Source organism: Corylus avellana, chromosome ca5, assembly GCF_901000735.1.
Source record: "Corylus avellana chromosome ca5, CavTom2PMs-1.0".
NCBI classification, from domain to species: Eukaryota; Viridiplantae; Streptophyta; class Magnoliopsida; order Fagales; family Betulaceae; genus Corylus; species Corylus avellana.
In genome coordinates, this window is record NC_081545.1 from 31,170,861 (window position 1) to 31,188,851 (window position 17,991).

General features: G+C 34.8%; 2 protein-coding genes across 2 annotated transcripts; one reads left to right on the forward strand and one right to left on the reverse strand.

Moving 5' to 3' along the window:
* Window positions 1-1,177: 1,177 nt before the first annotated feature.
* On the reverse strand, window positions 1,178-5,365 carry LOC132182755 (uncharacterized). Its single transcript, XM_059596087.1, has 6 exons — window positions 4,749-5,365; window positions 4,597-4,633; window positions 3,838-4,074; window positions 3,689-3,736; window positions 1,665-2,170; window positions 1,178-1,525 (listed from the first exon to the last, which is right to left on the reverse strand). Exons 1-6 carry the CDS (start codon window positions 5,051-5,053, stop codon window positions 1,453-1,455), a joined length of 1,206 nt encoding a protein of 401 aa, XP_059452070.1. The 5' UTR covers window positions 5,054-5,365; the 3' UTR covers window positions 1,178-1,452.
* A 9,271-nt stretch (window positions 5,366-14,636) lies between these two features.
* On the forward strand, window positions 14,637-16,854 carry LOC132183350 (F-box/kelch-repeat protein At5g15710). The gene is made up of 2 exons (XM_059596780.1): window positions 14,637-14,745; window positions 15,076-16,854. Exon 2 carries the CDS (start codon window positions 15,087-15,089, stop codon window positions 16,401-16,403), a length of 1,317 nt encoding a protein of 438 aa, XP_059452763.1. The 5' UTR covers window positions 14,637-14,745; window positions 15,076-15,086; the 3' UTR covers window positions 16,404-16,854.
* The last annotated feature ends 1,137 nt before the right edge of the window (window positions 16,855-17,991 follow it).

Below are 17,991 nucleotides of genomic sequence, written 5' to 3' on the forward strand. Positions count from 1 at the left end.
AAAAAAAAATTCCATTTTTATTAATTGTATTTGGAAATGGAAATAGTTATTTATTCAAATTATATGTTTTTGAAATAGCTCAACTAATTAAACGGACCCTAAATAGCTTAGAGTTGTTCTTTCCATATATATGGGTTTTGTGCACAAGACGTCCACATAGATTCCTTTGCAAAAAGTCATGTTTACAAAGTGTTTTTACGAATTGCTCTGAGAGTTCATATGAACAGGAAGAAAAAAAAAAAAAACAATGGAGATTTCTGAATTTAATTCATATATAATAGGCATTTTTCATGACTATTATATATTTCCTATAATTTAACATGATAATTTATTTCAAAATTTTATACAGGGGAATTTTTTTTTTTTTTTGGAAAAAAAAAATGCTACAAACAAAAGCGGAATTTCAAGAGAAGTTTTTGTCACAAATTGAGACGGAACTCATCTAAAATTTTTGCCAAAATGGGTCAGGTGCTTAGTTGGGCTCGGATGGGCCTGGCCCATCACTTTCTATTGGCGTGTTTGGCCCGTTTTAAGTTTTTTCGGATCATTTGAGTTTTGGGACTAAAGAGGTGAAGATCGGTAACAAGCTATTACGGCCCGTGGTTATTGCTTTATCAATTATAAGTGACTCTAAAAAGTTCTAATTGTAATATTAATTAATTTTTTTAATTGTAATCTTAATTTTTTTTTTTAAGATGATAGCTTAGATGTGATTTAACATTTTCCCTCTTGTGTCATGATAAGTTGAAGTTAATCATTTGAAAAATCACATAGAATATCTTTCCAAAGGAAATAAAATTTGCGAACTTCATCATCCCCAATGGCAAAGATGCATTGGCCTAACCCTCTTTGCAACCTAATAAAAAAAAATTAAAAAAATAAAAAGAGAAAAACTTGAACCATCTTTGCCTAAAGAGGACTGCTATAGTAGACCGTTTATAATACAACTAAAATAACATAACAGTGAAAATCAGTAACTTTTTTTTTTTTATTTATTTACAAATGCTAATCCAATGATTAATTTTCACCGCCACATTATTGGATTGTATCATAAAATTACATTGTGGCCCTCAAACCAAAATTCGAACAGAAATTTTGCTTTGCATAAGCTGTTGCCAACTTTCATATGATATTGAAACCTTAACAGACAGAAAGATGACTGCAAAATAGTCCGATATAGAAACTTAACTGACAGAAAGCACTTCCCATGTTGCAATATAGTTGATGAACAACAAAAAGCCACATGCACACGAGAGAGGCAAGATTTATTAAGCTGGAGTGACAATCATGAGATGTATGATTGTCCTGGATAAATTAATTTACTATTTTTCCTCTAGAAAATGGATAAGAAACAACATAATTATACCACCAAAACACCCCCTCAACCAATCAAATAAATTAAAATAAGAGCAAAATGCAACCTTCAATATGTGGACTGATCTGTTCTCTTCTTCAAACACTTGTAGCTGTGGGTTTGAAACAATCAATATTGCATAATCCGACTGATCTCACCATCTCCCCGAAACTGCCACCACAACCCAAATCCAACAGTCAGGAAAACCAGACATCTCATATGTAGCCATGCCACATTGGGCAAGCTTTGATAGAAAAAAAAAAGCATAAATGAATAAAAAGAATTGTAGTAAGTTTAAATTATAGCTGACCGGTCAATGCTGTTTCTCGCTTTCTCTGGCTGGTCTGCGACGTTACTCACTTTCTCAGGCCGATCGGTGACGTTACTCACTTTCTCAGGCCGATCAGTGACATTACTCGCTTTCTCAGGCTGATCGATACTCTTTCTTGATTTATCTCTCCTATCTGTACTGGCTCTCAACTTCTCTTTTCGGTCTGTGCTTAGCCTTGGCTTTTCCCTCCTGTCCGTACTCGGTCGAGACTTCTCTCTCTGATCTATGCTGGGTCTGGATTTCTCTCTACAATCTGTGCTGTTCCTGGGATTTTCTTGTTGATCTGTAATTGGCCCAAATCCATTTCTCCTATGTGGTGATTTCTCAATGGCTGATATGAATTTTTTGAGATGCTTAATGTATTGTGGGAAAAGCTCCAAGTTACAATGATTCCCGTCTTTAATCCACAATGGTTCATACTTCTCTTTACATAGATCCCAAAGTTGCTTACCATGGGACCAACCAACAACATCATCAGCGGTTCCCTGCAAAAGGCAAACACAGAGCAAAACACCTTGGCAAATGAGCATGCTTCCAAACACTTTGGCCATATCTTGCAAGTTACCATATTTGCAGGTTACATGCCTTAACAGTGAGTTCAGTTAATAAGCAGCATAACCAACCAGTATGGTCGCAGGGTATGTGAAATTATATAAATCAAGCACACCCATTTCGATCATACTAAGATATCCAAAGCAAATCAAACCAGCACAGTTGAACCATATTATGGTCTTTATACCCACAATAAAGCACAAGCTATCCATCTGAGAACATTTTGATACTAATATAAAGTCTGTGCCTGAATATGAACCTTAAATGCATCGACATCAGTGTTTCACAAAAGTGGAAACCTGAGATACACAATCCAGAGCACCCAAGAAAAGATTGCCCTCTTATCAACAAATTAGAGGTTTGGAGCATTATAGGCATGAATATGTGATTGACCTGGTCAAAATAGACTTAACACGGTCCAAGGCAGATATCATATACTTTACAATTTCAACAAAAAAACAGGAACTCTATTTCGACTGAGATTTGAAGTCTGGCCAAGAACTCAAATTTCAACTTGTAAACCAATATAATGTACATGTCACATCAGTGGTTATGTTGTATTTAATGCTTTTTGTACCCGTGAAGTTGCAAATCGACACATGTTATTATTATACATAGACTCACACGCGCACGTTTTGATACTCTAGAGGAAGTTTGGAGTGTTAATTCATCTAAACTTGCTGCTCTTGAGCACTAGATCTTGCTCTCGCTCTCGCTTCCACTCCTTCCTCTAGTATTTTACGAGGAGACAACCAAGCAAAACAGTCAAAAGAATTTAAATTTGGAACCATCCTTAATTTGTCCAGGTATTCTTGTGGCAGTTGCAAAGAATTTTCAAAACATGAATTTAAGTTAACCAATCCTAGAATTGTTAGGGGTTTTAGCAGCAAAAAGGAGAGAAACACTTCAGTCCCTGCAGGCAGATGTCAATTCTGAATGTCTTCTCCCTAACGATCTCATGTCATAGAGACAAAAACGCTCATGAATGCTGGACACCGGGTGAAACTCTTATCTGCCCAGAGTAACCGATAAATGTGTGCATAACTCCTTTGAACTTGGACCTTTGCCAAAATGTAATTGATGATGTATATGTAACTGGTCCACAGCATGTGAAAATTGGTGTTGGATGACTGAATAGTGATATTTTTGACTTTGGTAAAATTTTCAAAAATATCTTTGATAGGTTTCAGCTTGATGAAAGGAAAAGGATTCATCAGATATAGCATGAATTCAATGCATGCAGTGACCAATTAACCCCTTGTCCGATACTAAAAGATCCAGAACTGGAGATGCCAGAATTAAACAAACAAGTATATATAAGGTTGTAATTGGTGCATAGAAACTCACTTCTGCAATCTGTTTTACCATTAAATTATTCTAAACTTGGATCCTATAGGTTTACAAACATCTTACTAAAATAAACATCCCTTAAAATACGGATAAATACTCACATGAATTACCAGAACTGGACAATTGACAAAGGGTATTTTATCAATATTCTGCACAAGAAACACACAAACAATCATTAATATTTGGTTACTTTCCAAAAATTGTGAACAATTGAACATTAAGATTCTCCAACTCTGCATAAAAGAGTAACCTTATAAATGTCGAACCAGTATGTTTTCTTCACCGGATACATGACCCGGAGGCCAGACAAGATTGGACTGTGGAGAATTACAGCCCTCAAATTCGGTAACCGGGTAGCCAAATCTAATGTGGGCCCACTACCAACCGATTGCCCATACAAGATAATATCTTCCTCTTTTGTTCCATACTTCTCTACAAGGCATCTATATGCGGCCTCTATGTCTGCGTAAGTGTTCTGCTCACTTGGCTGCCAAAATAAAATGCACAATTCAGCCATATCCTATCTTATTTTAACAACTTATTCTAAATTGATCTATTCTCCTATATTATTTCTTGGAGAAAATGTGAAACTAATTAAAATCCAAAGCCTGACTATGCCAATATGTGCACTAGGCTCAGTAGAGCAAGGCAAAAACACACTAAAGATCTGTTTGGTGGACAAGAGAGTGCGAAAAAAGAGAAAAAAAAAAGGTCCAAAAGTATAAAATCTCAAATTAGAAGCAAACTGGGACGACAAAAGGAAACATCTCAGCCCAGAGCCCGATAGACTCATTCAGCTTACTTAATTCAAGTTCTATACCAATCGGAAAGCAAAAAAAAAAACTTAAAGTGAATCAATAAATCTAAACCAAAGATTAAAATTTTTCCTTTCTTTCGTAAGCTACAGTAGCATGAAAGATCCGAACCTACAACACAAAACACAGCAACAACAAAGAAAAAAACTTTCAACATTTTTCGCAGCATCCAAACAAAAACCAAAATCTCATACCTTCCCAGTAGACTGCCCGTACCCCGAGTAATCATACCTACAATACAAAACACCAAAAAATAATTAAAAGAAAAAAAAAAAATCAAAACCCGGTTTATGTATGCACGTAAAAGTAGCTTAGTGAATGAAAGTTTTGAAATTTACAAACAGACCCCATAAAGTTGACTCGGAGGTGGAGACCGAGTTCACAGAACAACCCGTACATCTGACCCAGATCAGCCGCGTTGCCGTGCGAGTACAGCATCGTCAGAGACGCCGAGGGGTTGCTAATGTACACCGCCACGACGTCGCTCCCCCTCTTGGTTCTCAACCTCAAAACGTCAACGTTTTCCCTCGTTTCCACCCCAGTCATTATCAGCTTCCCACCCTCCCCCTCCTCCTCCTTCACCCCATACGACGGCGGGCTCGGCGGGAAGAACGCGAACTTCGCCGCCATGGACGACGTTACCGCCCCCATATCCAAAATTCTTCCAAAAAAATAAAATAATAAATAAATTCCACAAAGTTTGATTCAAATCGATTTGGTGCGCATGGCGGAGGTGATATTCATTGCGGATTTTAAGATTGACCCAGTTGGAGTTTTGCGGGGATATGCTAGTATTTTGATTCAATTTTAAGTTCCGGTGCTTGGGATGGTGTTTGGCTGGTGGGAAAGTGACGGGAAAAGAGGGTTTTCTAGGGTTTCAAATTGACTTCGGTTGTGGGGGTCCAGGGAGGGGATGGGGATGGGGATGGGGATGAAGAAGTAGAAAATGAGCGCAGGATTTCCCGGCGTGGAAAGAGAGAGGGGCACGTGTAGAATTATCAAACTGGTGGGGACAGCGGCTGTCTGTGATGGTGATGTTTTAGAGAATAAAACGGGGATATGTGGCTGTGGGGCGACACGTGTGCTTGTAGGGTAAAGTTGGTGGGTGAGGACTGGAAATAGCTGTGTAAATTTCAGTAGGTGCCAGCTCGGATTGTTTTTAAGACACGGGTTTTCCGTTTTTGTTTGTCCTGTTTGGGTTGGTTTTATTGTTTTAAGGATCGGCTGGACAAAGCTTTGGATTTGTTTTACTGCATGTGTTTTTTATGGCACTTTTTTTTTTTTTCTTTTTTTTTTGGGAAAACTTTATTTTGACTAATTGAACTTTCATTCGATTTTATAAATTTTTCATGAACTTTTAAATCTCTCATTTTTAACTCCTAGACTTTCAATTACTCTTAATTAAAACTCTTCCGTTAATTTTAGTTATTAAAAATACAAAAAAAAAAAAAAAAACTAAAATGTCCTTGATTTTCATTCTATTAAAAATAAAAAATAAAATGTTTTGAAAGTTAAAATTTTATACAAAAGTCAAGGGTATAAACGTCATGTAACGTTTAATATTTGACGGAGTGGTCTACATTGAGAGTAATTGAAAGTTCATGGATCAAAAATAAGAGATTTGGAAGTTCAGGGTATTTGTAAAATCGAGTGAAAGTTCAAGGAGCCAAAGTAAAGTTTTCCCTTCTCTTCTTTTTTTTTTTTACTGTTTTGGGCCGTCTCTCAACTTGTTTTAAGACATAATAATATCAGAAATTTAGCTCCACTAAATTCAAACGTGTTATCACTTTTATAGGAAGGAGGATAAACACGGTATAAGTCTCATGATTACACGATTTTATATAACTATTTTATAATTTGTTGATAGGTTTTAGTATACAATTGAAGTTAGTTAATCACTAAAAAGAAATTTAATTAATACCTTTCAATTACTCACGCGCTTATTGATAAGTTATAAAAGAGTTATAAGCCTAACGTTTTCTAGAATTATGATCCGTGTACTTAGAGTGTCCGAATTGCGGTTGCTCCTGCGCTTCGCGTTGGTCAAGGCAAGTAGGCTTTATATTCATTATTTTTATGGAGCTACCTAAATTACTAGTAACTTAATATTAACATTGCGATCTTATTTTTCAGGTATTGAAAGTAATATATTTATTTTTAATCATATGAATGATGAGTAATTTTATAAGTCTATCTTGTATTGTTTTAAAAATGATGTGGTTTTTAAAATTACCGTTTAATCAAAATTTAATAGTAATCTATCACAAACTTGATAGTAATCTTAAAAGTCGCATCATCTTTTTAAAGGGTATAAGATAAACTTCTAACACTATTCATGAATAATATATAATAATATATCACGAATAATATATATATATATATATATCATATATACAACATATACAACCTACCCTTTTATGAATTGATCAACTCAAGATCTTTCAAATGTCGAGAGTGAGGTTTCTCTTTTTCTTTTTTTTCTTTTTTTTCTGTTATTATTTTAATATTAAAAGCGGTAGTGATGATGTTGTTTTTATCAATCTTTAATACTCACCTAATTAAAGTCCTTGATATAGATAGTTTGATGGTTATTTAGAAAGGTACTCCGGGCTGGTGCTTTGATTTTTAAATACCATGTCGTAATGCACTCATAATTTTGGTTATGTAGTTATGTTTGTTAGTGTAGTTGGGCGTAAGTGTTGTTTGTTTTTTTTTTTTTTTTAAATTTGAAAAAAATGTTTTGATGTAATATAAAGATTATAAAGTTTTTTTTTTTTTTTTTGGGGCGGGGTTTACATTTGTGAAAGTGTTTAATGTGGGCTACACTCGCTTATTTTGAAAGTAAAGCTGACTTCTTGCTTACGATTTAAAAAAAAAAAAAGAGTCATGTGGCCACACTCTTTGTTATGCATAAATCAATGAACCAAGCAATTCATGTTGATACATATAACATAGATATATTTACGGCATAACTCTTTCATTTGGTCTATTCGTATACCATTAACCCTCTTCTAATGAAGTTACACATCCCATAAATTGTGATTCACTTCCTGGCCACGAGAGTGCACACTAGCGTATTATTATGGTTGATCGATTAGGACGGCATCTCTTCGTAGATCAACTCTTCCTGAATTTGTAGCGGTTCATAATCGGTGATTTAATTATCGTCCGGATCATGCACATACTTCTGCAACACCGACATGTCCTCTAGTATAGTTTGCTTTCTTTCATTGAAGTTGGCATAATTATATGTCCAGAACATATATAGTTAGGCCGCCACCATCTGGGTCTTGGGGTAGGTTTGACAATGGTTCAATTACAGGTAGATACTAAATTAAACTTCCTTTAATATCAAGGACGCATGCCTATAACATATCCTCTCAAGAATCTGAATCGTTCTCTCTGACGACTGACCATCTGTATGTGGGTGATTCATGGTGAAAAACGGTTATAAACTTCAATTGTGTCGATCTCCATCGTTCCATACAAACTTCTTTCCAAATCTCTAAGTCAATTAGGAATCTTAGTTTGACACATGGCGATTAGCATTCATGTAGCCTAACTATATATGTCCTGCACCTATAAACCTGCCAACTTCTCACATTTACACCACGTCTAATCATTTTTTAATTTTCAAAACTATCATCAAACCTACCATCCTTCCTAACATTGGAAAAATGATAATGAAAACCCTTTCGTGTCAACTTTCGTATGCTTGTGGGAGCCACGTACTGCAGCAACCCATGCATTCGAGTTTCGAGTCGTACTGCATGCATGCATGTAAATTCAAATGATCAGGTGGTCCGTACGTAAGTCCATGAATGTGATCATATTTAGCTTTGGCTTCAGTACTCTTCAGCTGCTCACAACTACTGTTCCAGAAGATCGTTGTTTTGGCAGTATCAACTTATTAGGGCATTAATTACTGGCTTCTGATTTTTTTTTTTTTTTTTTTAAAGCATAAGAGAAGGCCAGAAAGATTAATTATAGCTATTTTACCTGAGCGTGACCATAATAGCACTTATCCGTTAGAAGTCGCACATAAAGAGACTAAATGGTGAAAACCACATACGCTTATTCAAGTACAACTAAGTCATAACCTAATCCAACTTCACTAAGTTAGAGCATCAATAAGAATCCAAAACAACTAATATTAATTTCTAATCAGGCATATGTGAAAGTTTTTTATTGCGAAGATTTGAACTCATAGAAACAGATTCATGTCAAGGGGGGACTCGTAGTGGTGCCCCCCTCCAAATAACAAGAAATTAAAGTATTTTTTGCCAATTAACCCCTCCCAAAAAAAAGAAAAAATAAATAAAAAAAATTGGCCCTTAGTCTCCCCCAAACTCAAAGCTGGCTCCATCCCTACAGTCATACCCTTCTGATTTGATTACTAACTTCATTAATTGATGATACATTTAAAGTGTTTTTTTTTTTTTTTTCCTTCTTGCTTTCCTTTTTCGATGAGCTGATCATAAAGTTGATATTTTTCTCTCGCCAAAAGGCGAGTAACCTTTTCTCTCCTTTACAAGTTCTTATATATATATCTCTTTGCTCATGAAAAGGTGTTTGAGTTGATTGTTTGAGTTCTGTTTGGGTAGAAATTATATGATTTGATGTTTCAAACATGAGTACTTGTAATATATATATATATATATATATATATATATATATATGATTGGGTAAATATGTTTGTTCAAAACCAAATTCAAGACCATACACTTTGCAAAGGGCTCAAAGTCAAGGGTGGGGTCTTGACAATCTGGAAAGGAATAAGGACATGATCAGTGGCTCCGGCCACCACCTTTCTCTTTATTTCAATTGGATGCCTCCAACAAATATTTGTCGCATAGTGGAAGGTTTTGAGAATTTCTTGTCAATGGAGGGCTCCACGTAATGGATTGAGGTCTCGTAATTGCAAGAGGGCTAAAGTTTTCAAGATGTGTAGCCCAAAATAAACGGTTTGGATCAACCTTTGAAAAACAAAATTTAAATCAAAATAAGTTCAATGGTGTGGCCGACTACAGTCTTACTCTTTGAGGGAATGATAAGTCATGACTTTATAATTGGGAGTGGTTGGAGTGGTCCAATCACCTTAACCTCCTATTTAAATGGTTGATTACTGTTTCCATCAAAGGATAAATTGATGGTTAGTCACTCGGCCGAGCGGCGCAGGAAGCGGATATATGTATTGTTTTTAAAGCTTACCTGCCATCTAGCTAGGCCCCTTTTAAGGAATAATAAGAAAAAAAATGTTAATATTTTGAAAAAATAAACTATTTCAAATTTAATGAATTTCTCAATAATTATCGTACCTAACTCGCCATACATATTTATGAAAAGAATCGCATACAAATCCGGAAGATAGATTGGGTTTTGGATTTTGTATAAGGGATTTCTTTTACTCTTTTTTTTTTTTTTTTTTTTCTTTGTCAAAACATGAAAATGTCTAAATTACCATAAAGGATAGTGAAACACCCGGAGGGTCATGCATATATTTCGCCATAATTCACGATCCAATTTAGGAAATATTATAAGGAGTTTATAGTCAATAAATGCTTTTTTACGTGTTAATTCTTGGAAAATATGGTTTAATCCTTTCACTATTTAACCACATGAAACATACTACAACCTAGCTAGCTCACTACAATATCATACTCAACAATCAAAACTTAAGAAGATGGATCGGACAAAGTTGTTCTCAAATCGGTCTTTCTTCATTCTCCTTTTTCTGGTATTATTTTAAGTTCTCTAGTTCAAATCAATTCAATGTATATGCATTTGTTGATCGTCTTTATGGTCTTTATGTTAACCTGTGACTCTATATTGAAAATACAGTGTTAATTAAGTACTGATGAAAATAATGGCTATTAGCGGGCCGGGTTGGCATAGGAGGTACAAGCGGTGGCGGAAAGTTACTAGCTAGAACTCAATAATTGCAAAATTATTTTAATAATTTTTTGGGGTAACTTCATTTTAAACCCTTAAATTACTACGCGATTTAAAAATAAAAAAATATTGTAAAAATGTTGCAAAAATATTGCAAACATGTTTTTTTAATAAAAAAAAGTAAACCCCTGAATCTTTACAATTTTTTATTTTATTTTTTATAATAAATAAAAATGGTACTTTGAGAATTTTGACAATATTTAAAGGAAAATCATAACATAATTGAATAATTGAAAAAAAATTGAAAGTTTGATACCTTTAGTTGAAAGTTTTTAAATTTCAGTGAAGGGTAATTTCAAAATAAGTGAAAGTTTATGGGAGTTTTCTTAAGTTTTTCCAATAATAATTTAGTGATAAAGGTGTTGCTTCTATATTTCAAGCATCTTTTGTTTGTCTTCAAGATTTGTCAATTCAATCGCCCCTTTGTTCTTTAAAAGGCAAAGTATGAAAATGGAAAATACAATCATGTTGTCATAGCAGTTAAAACGTCATGCCATATGACTTCCATCTTCACCTACTTTAAGGAGTTTGTAATCTGTTTAGATTAGGTTTATATGTCTAAGCTTTAAGTGTCTGTCCTGTAACTTTCTTATGCTTTAATGGATTTCGGTTTGTTAAAAAAAATAAATAAATAAGCGTTATGCCATATGTACTTATGGCTGGCTTTCCATGGAAAAGAGTGATCTAATTGCTTGGAGCCATTATTGACCACATCTCAAAATATTTGGGAGAGGAGGGTACAATGAAAAAGGTTATAACATGAAGGGAAATGTTAAGTGTTATTCTAGGTTTTTTTTATGTCCTCCCAACTGTGATGTGACTTTTAAAATTATCGTTGAATTTGAGATTATCATTATTGACTTTTAATCTATTGGTAATTTTAAAAATCATATCACAGTTGGGAGGATATTAGGAAAACACTAGAAAAACACATAATATTTCCTTAATATGAATAAAACAAGGCAAATCGGGAATGTAAGAAACTAAGAATATAATAACATGCCAACAACTGCCGGTGCAAAAGAGATCACAATTGACATTTTTTAGACATGATTGAAGAAAATTCCTTCAATCTAATTTGGAGGTAAATTTTGTCCAATTTGATTTTAGGGTTAAATACTAAATACCCAATGAGGTTTTGTTGCTTTAATTTTTCCCCATAAGGTTTGATTTTTATCACAGGAGTCCCTGTAGTTTTGATAATAGATCAAATTAGTCATCTGTTAGTTGACTTAACTGAAGTCCACGTAGACCAATCAAATGTTGACATGTGACACCTACTTCTTTAAAAAAATTAAAAAATTAAAAGAAAATTGGGGCCATTTGCGGCTCACACCCCCATTCTACGGGATGGGGTGGCCTTCTAGCCACCCCACCATTGGGGTGGTTTCAAACAATTCCCCACTCCATGGGCATGAGCCAACCCAAGCACTCCACCTAGGGTTTGCACCCCCAATTTTTTCTTTATATATATAGTATTTATATTTTTTAATATATATATATTAAAAAATATAAAAAATTTCAAGTAAAACAACCGTGGTCAACATTTCCGATTTTGTTCACGGACTCGCTAAGTCAACTAACGGTCAATTGACAGACGACTAATTTGGTCTATTATCAAAACCACATGAACCTCCTGTGATAAAAATCAAATCCTAGAGAGAAAAAAAATAAAACAATGAAACCCCAAGGAGTATTTAGTACTTAACCCTTGATTTTATTATGCCAAAGTTATTGTTCCATGCAAACACCAAGAAATAAAAAATGGAAGCATCTTCATTGAACATCAAAATGAATTGCATATATATGAAAAAATGATGGGGAAGATATAATTATCCCTTAAGAACAACATGAATGCTTATAGAAAGGAGTATAGAAGCCCCCAAAAATAGTAAATCTTTGCTTGGGGCCTTGGGCCAAAGCTCTCTCAACTCTAATGATATGTTTGAGTCCACGAGTGAATTAAGAGCATAAATTTCAGGCTTCATGTGTGAATGATGTTTATGTTTCTTTTTATTTTCTTCCCTTTTCTATTACAAAATAATATTTTTTCATGCAAAACATTAAAAATACCTTCTTTTTTGTTTTTTTTTTTTTTTTTTAATTTAGTAGGAGAAATAATACTATCAAAAGACATCTTAATATCAAATGTGATGCTCCTTCAAGATTAGTTGGGCATGTGGAAAGCTGAAAGCAACCCCCACTCTAACACTCCAACACACCAAAGAACTACATACAATTATCCCACTAAATATCATTTAATTTATAATTTTTTTATTTATGTTTTTTAATTTTTGCACTGTCTCTCAATCTACCATTGGGAGTTGTAGAGTTCCTCTATTAAGATTTTTTATTACATCCTAATGAAAGGGGTGTAATGATTATTTCACACTACAAAAAATACCTTACTTAAAAAAAAAAACTTTAGGAAAATGTAAAAGCAAAATATTTATAATTTAAAGGGGAATACTAACGAAATGAAGACATTGCAACTCCAATGATAGTTTGATGGGACATTGAAAATTTTAATAGTAGGAAAACATTGAAATTATGTGGTAATTAGAAGGGGGTAAATGTAGTCCTCTCACCTCTTTTTACTTGCACACAAATGACAAAGAGATGCAACAAGAGATTGGAACTCTCTACTTGAGCTTTTATTATAATAGCATCATACTTGTTGGGCACTAGTTATGAGGGGCCTAGACAAACTTACAATGTAAGGATTCCTAAATGCTCCTTCAAGAATCAAGACAAGTTAAGTCATAGTTTAATCCAAGCCTTATCAAAACTTATCCATATATATAGGAGCACTAGTTAGAAGGAGCCTAGATAGATTCACAATGCAAAGGCTTTGTAGACGTTCTCTCAAAACAAACTAAGTTATAGCCTAATTTCATGCACCTAAGAGCGTAATAGCAAAAGGTGAGCCAAAATTAATAGACATGCATCTTGTCTAGTTAACACTATATCTATATATGATGACTCAAAACCATACCCTCCCCTCACTTTACACTAAGCTAAAATAATAATAAAAAGGCGGTTTTTTTAGTTAAAAAAATAATAATTTATTGAACTGAATGTGAGTTAATGATCTTAAATTATATAATTATTCATTAAGATAACTTCGCGCAAGGAAATACATAAACATATTATCCTTTAGTGTCAAAGGTCATACACTCCATTATGCTCATCCAAAAAAAAAAAAACTCTTTTTGGTTGGTGAAAATCATTAAAAACTGATAAACTAATAATTCTATTAATTAATGAGTTTTTTTGGCCCGTGATCGTGAAGTTACTAATGATTAGCAAGTTGCTTGTCTTGTAGTATTATTTTTTGGGCTATTTGATGTGCCATGGGCCCAAGTCTACAACAAGATAGCTATCTCCTAGGGTTTTAGATGATGTAAAAAGTACATTTCTAATTAATTATTGGGTTTCAATCTTTATTTAAAGGGTACGCAGATCAATAGGGTATATAATACCTTTCTCAAAGTATAGATTAGTAGGGCACAATAACATATCAACAAGGCTAATGATATATAAAAAAAAATGGTTAATCACATTTATCCCTTCCAACTATCGCTCATTTACAATAATAAATTTTTTTTTTTAGTAAGTTTGCATTTGTATTCTATAAAAAAATTACTGACAGAGCAGATTGCTCTATCAAAATAACATTCATGATACAATTATGATACAATTAAGAGTTTTCTCAACCAGACCCTATCTAAGACCTGTTGTGTGATATTCTTTGCTATTTTATGGACAGCATGATTAGCCTCTCTCCTTACAAAGCAACAAGTCTAGCTTCGGAGAGAACAATAATGGGTAAATGAGTGGTAATTGAAGGAATAAAGATAATTAACCATATGAAAAATGAAGTGTTTCTATCCACATATTACCAAATAAGCATTGAATTTGGTTAAAATACAAATTAGACTTTGAATCTTAAGACTAAGAATTTACATAATTAAGATTAAGTTGCGATCCATTTTTGATCCCCTCAAATTAGACTTGGATTTATCATCCTTTAAATTGTAATAATTTGATCGTGAATGCAAAAGCATTTACCATTTAGTCAAACGGGGAGACCAAATTAACTAGCAAACTAGAAAATAGACCATTAACCGACAAACTTGGGTTTACTGATGTGGCATATTTTCATTGGATATCATAAACTTAAAAACTTTACAGAATAATTTAACCTCAAATATTTTTTATTTTCTATTATTTCTTGTCCATTTTGTCAAATAGTGACAAAGTAAATCAAACACAACGTGAAGACAGCTTTAAAGGTTAGGTTCTTCCCTCATTCCAATGCCGGGATTTTACTTCTTTGAGCTCTGACAAGTTTTCTCACAAAGCAAAACCAGATGGTTCTCGAGCCAAAGGTACTTCACCTCAAACCCAGAGCTTCGATTCTGTGTTGTCAGTTTGATATTTGCTTAAAAATTTCATCTTGATCATATCGTTGAATAAAAGATTGTTTCTTCATAGTCTGACTGGAGATTGGGGTTTTCGATCTGAACTGTAATGCTGGTTCTAATAAATGATTCTTTGAGTTCCCAGTATTTTTGTTATTGGGTTTTCTCATTTGATGCTAGAAATCAATATTTAGATTTGAAATTTTGGATCTTTTGATGGGGGAGGGGGGGGCATGACTTAGGGTTGGCATTTGGTATTTGGATGAGCCTTAATTTGGGTTAATTGGGATTTGTTAGAATTAACCGCCATGGATGGTATTGGGGAATCTTCTGAATCTGCGTCTGCAGTATCCAGTTCTCAATTGAAGAGCAATGGGTCTTTTCATGAAGATGATAGGTCCCCTAAGCAAGTGTCACCTCTTAGGGGTGGTGGGTCAAGGAATACGAGTCCATTGGGGCGGATAGGATCAAGGAACACTAGCCCTTCAAGGCAGAAGGCGATCAAGACCAAACCACGTGGATTAGATGAGGAAAGGGTTGCTACATTTGGTAAAGCTGTTCACCCTGATGTTCAAATGGAAGATAGTATATGGGCAATGTTGCCCGAAGACTTGCTGAATGAGATTTTAGCTAGGGTTCCGCCGTTTATGATCTTTCGCCTACACTCTGTTTGTAAAAGGTGGAATTCGATTCTTCAAGATAGTAGTTTTCTTAAATTCCACTCACAAGTGTCATCTCATGGGCCTTGTCTTCTTACATTTTGGAAGAACTCTCAGACCCCACAATGCTCGGTCTTCAGCTTGCCTTTGAAAACGTGGTATAAGATTCCATTCACATTTTTGCCACAGTGGGCGTTCTGGTTGGTTGGTTCTTCAGGTGGTCTTGTTTGCTTTTCTGGGCTCGATGGGCTAACTTTCAAAACTTTAGTTTGTAATCCCCTCACGCAAACTTGGAGGACGTTGCCGAGCATGCATTATAATCAGCAAAGGCAACTGATCATGGTCGTTGATAGGACAGACCGATCATTTAAGGTAATAGCCACTAGTGATATTTATGGTGACAAATCATTACCCACTGAAGTATATGATTCCAAGCTTAACACTTGGTCACTTCACCAGGTAATGCCTGCAGTTAATCTTTGCTCCTCGAAGATGGCATATTGTGACTCCAAATTGTACTTGGAAACCCTTTCACCGCTTGGTCTGATGATGTATCGGATGGATGCGAGTTATTGGGAACACATTCCAGCTAAGTTCCCAAGGTCTTTGTTGGATGGTTATTTGGTTGCTGGAACCCAGAAGCGTCTCTTTCTAGTTGGAAGGATCGGTCTTTATAGTACGCTTCAGAGTATGAGAATTTGGGAATTGGACCATGCAAAAGTTATCTGGGTGGAGATTAGCAGGATGCCGCCAAAGTATTTTCGAGCTTTGTTGAGGTTATCAGCTGAGAGGTTTGAGTGCTTTGGTCAGGATAATTTGATCTGTTTCACATCTTGGAACCAAGGGAAGGGCCTTTTGTATGATGTGGATAAGAAGATTTGGTCCTGGATTGCTGGCTGTGCTCTTCAGTCATACAACAGCCAGGTTTGTTTCTATGAGCCAAGATTTGATGCTTCCATCTACTGAGGAAATTTTGCTTTGCGGTGTCCACTTCATCTATTATATGAGGTTTATAAGGAATTAGTATCCTCATTTTGCCTTTTCTCTAATTTCCTTCTTCTGCACATCCATGAGAAAGGTTCTTCACTAAGCTAGTCACTTCATCATTCAATTCCTTTGAGCTTTCATGCTATATCAGCAATAAAGGTGCATCTGAAGAAAAAGGTCTTGTTGAAGATTTTGTTCATGCAAGGGTGATATCACCTTGTACGAGGGCTCTGTAATGCACAATGATTGAGCAAGGTTGTAGTTTAGATAAGGCCTATGCTTGTTAAGGATGTATGCAGATGATGACATCTAGGGAAGGAACGCCAGAAGGCAATTTTCTTTCCTACTCTTGTAAAATATTTGAAATTGAGTTGTACATTCCAGCTAAATATCTCTAACTTTTAATGCTATCTTGCTTTTCTATTAACTATTAGAATGAGTTGTTTCTAATTATGTGGTCATCCTGGTTTCTCAATTGCATTTATGTTACTAAATGGTGAATTTGTCTATGTTTGCCACTTTGATTTACTTTTGAATGTGATTAGAAACTCTTGTATATCAGTAAATATGGGTTTGGCTTAATAAAACTTGATTATTACTTATCAAAAAAAAAAAAACTATGGGTTTGGTATGGTTAAGTTTCACTTTTCTTTTTTCTTATTCCTACAGTGCCTTCTATAATTGTTGTTGTTACTGATGAAGCATTAAACTTATGTGCTCTTGCTTTTAGGATCGCTGACCTTGTGATTTTTTATGTTCATCCCACTTCACGTATGTATTTATTTTTCTGTCACTGGCTGTACGGGAAAGGATTCCACATTTCTGTTGCTTATTTCATTTTCAGAATTAACACTAATTTTGTAGGACATGGATTTTTTTTGACTCCGGTGGTTCATCTGAAGTATGACACTAAAACTTGGTTTTCAGTAGTGCCTTATGACATTATTCAAGGGGGTCATTGTGCTAAACAAGGTCAACTTCTACTTGACGACAAAGATCTTTAAAGTACTTGATCACATACCCATTCGTATCAGCTAAGCGCTTAGTGTAGTCACAGTTGGATGCACTAATGCTTAAAACCATCTAAAGTTGTTTGTTTATATTTACTTTGTTTACTGAAGTTACGGATGTATAGGGTTTCTCTTTATGGAAGGGACTGGCTATACATGAAGATCAAAGCTGTATTGAGAAGGTACAAGTGGGCTTTAGTTACTGTTTTCTGAGGATACTCTGGGTTCTACATTCCAAATTTTGTTGCTTATTTGATTGATATCTTTTTTGCTGTTCCTTGCATTTTCAGTTGTACAGAAAGGGATACTTCATAGCTGCAACCATGCCACCTCTTCCAGGTTGCTCTCTCTCTCATTTGGTATTGGTATTAGGCAACTGGGTTAAATTCATAATTAAAAATTTTGGCAGGCTGAGCAGCCGTCATTGCTAATTTTTAGAATGATTACCTATTGTTGGACTCCTTAATCTTCGGCATGCCAGCCACATTACACCGTATATATGGTGCTTGAAGAGGTTTAAAACAGTCTTTAAGATGAATTTTCTTCTTGACTTAACC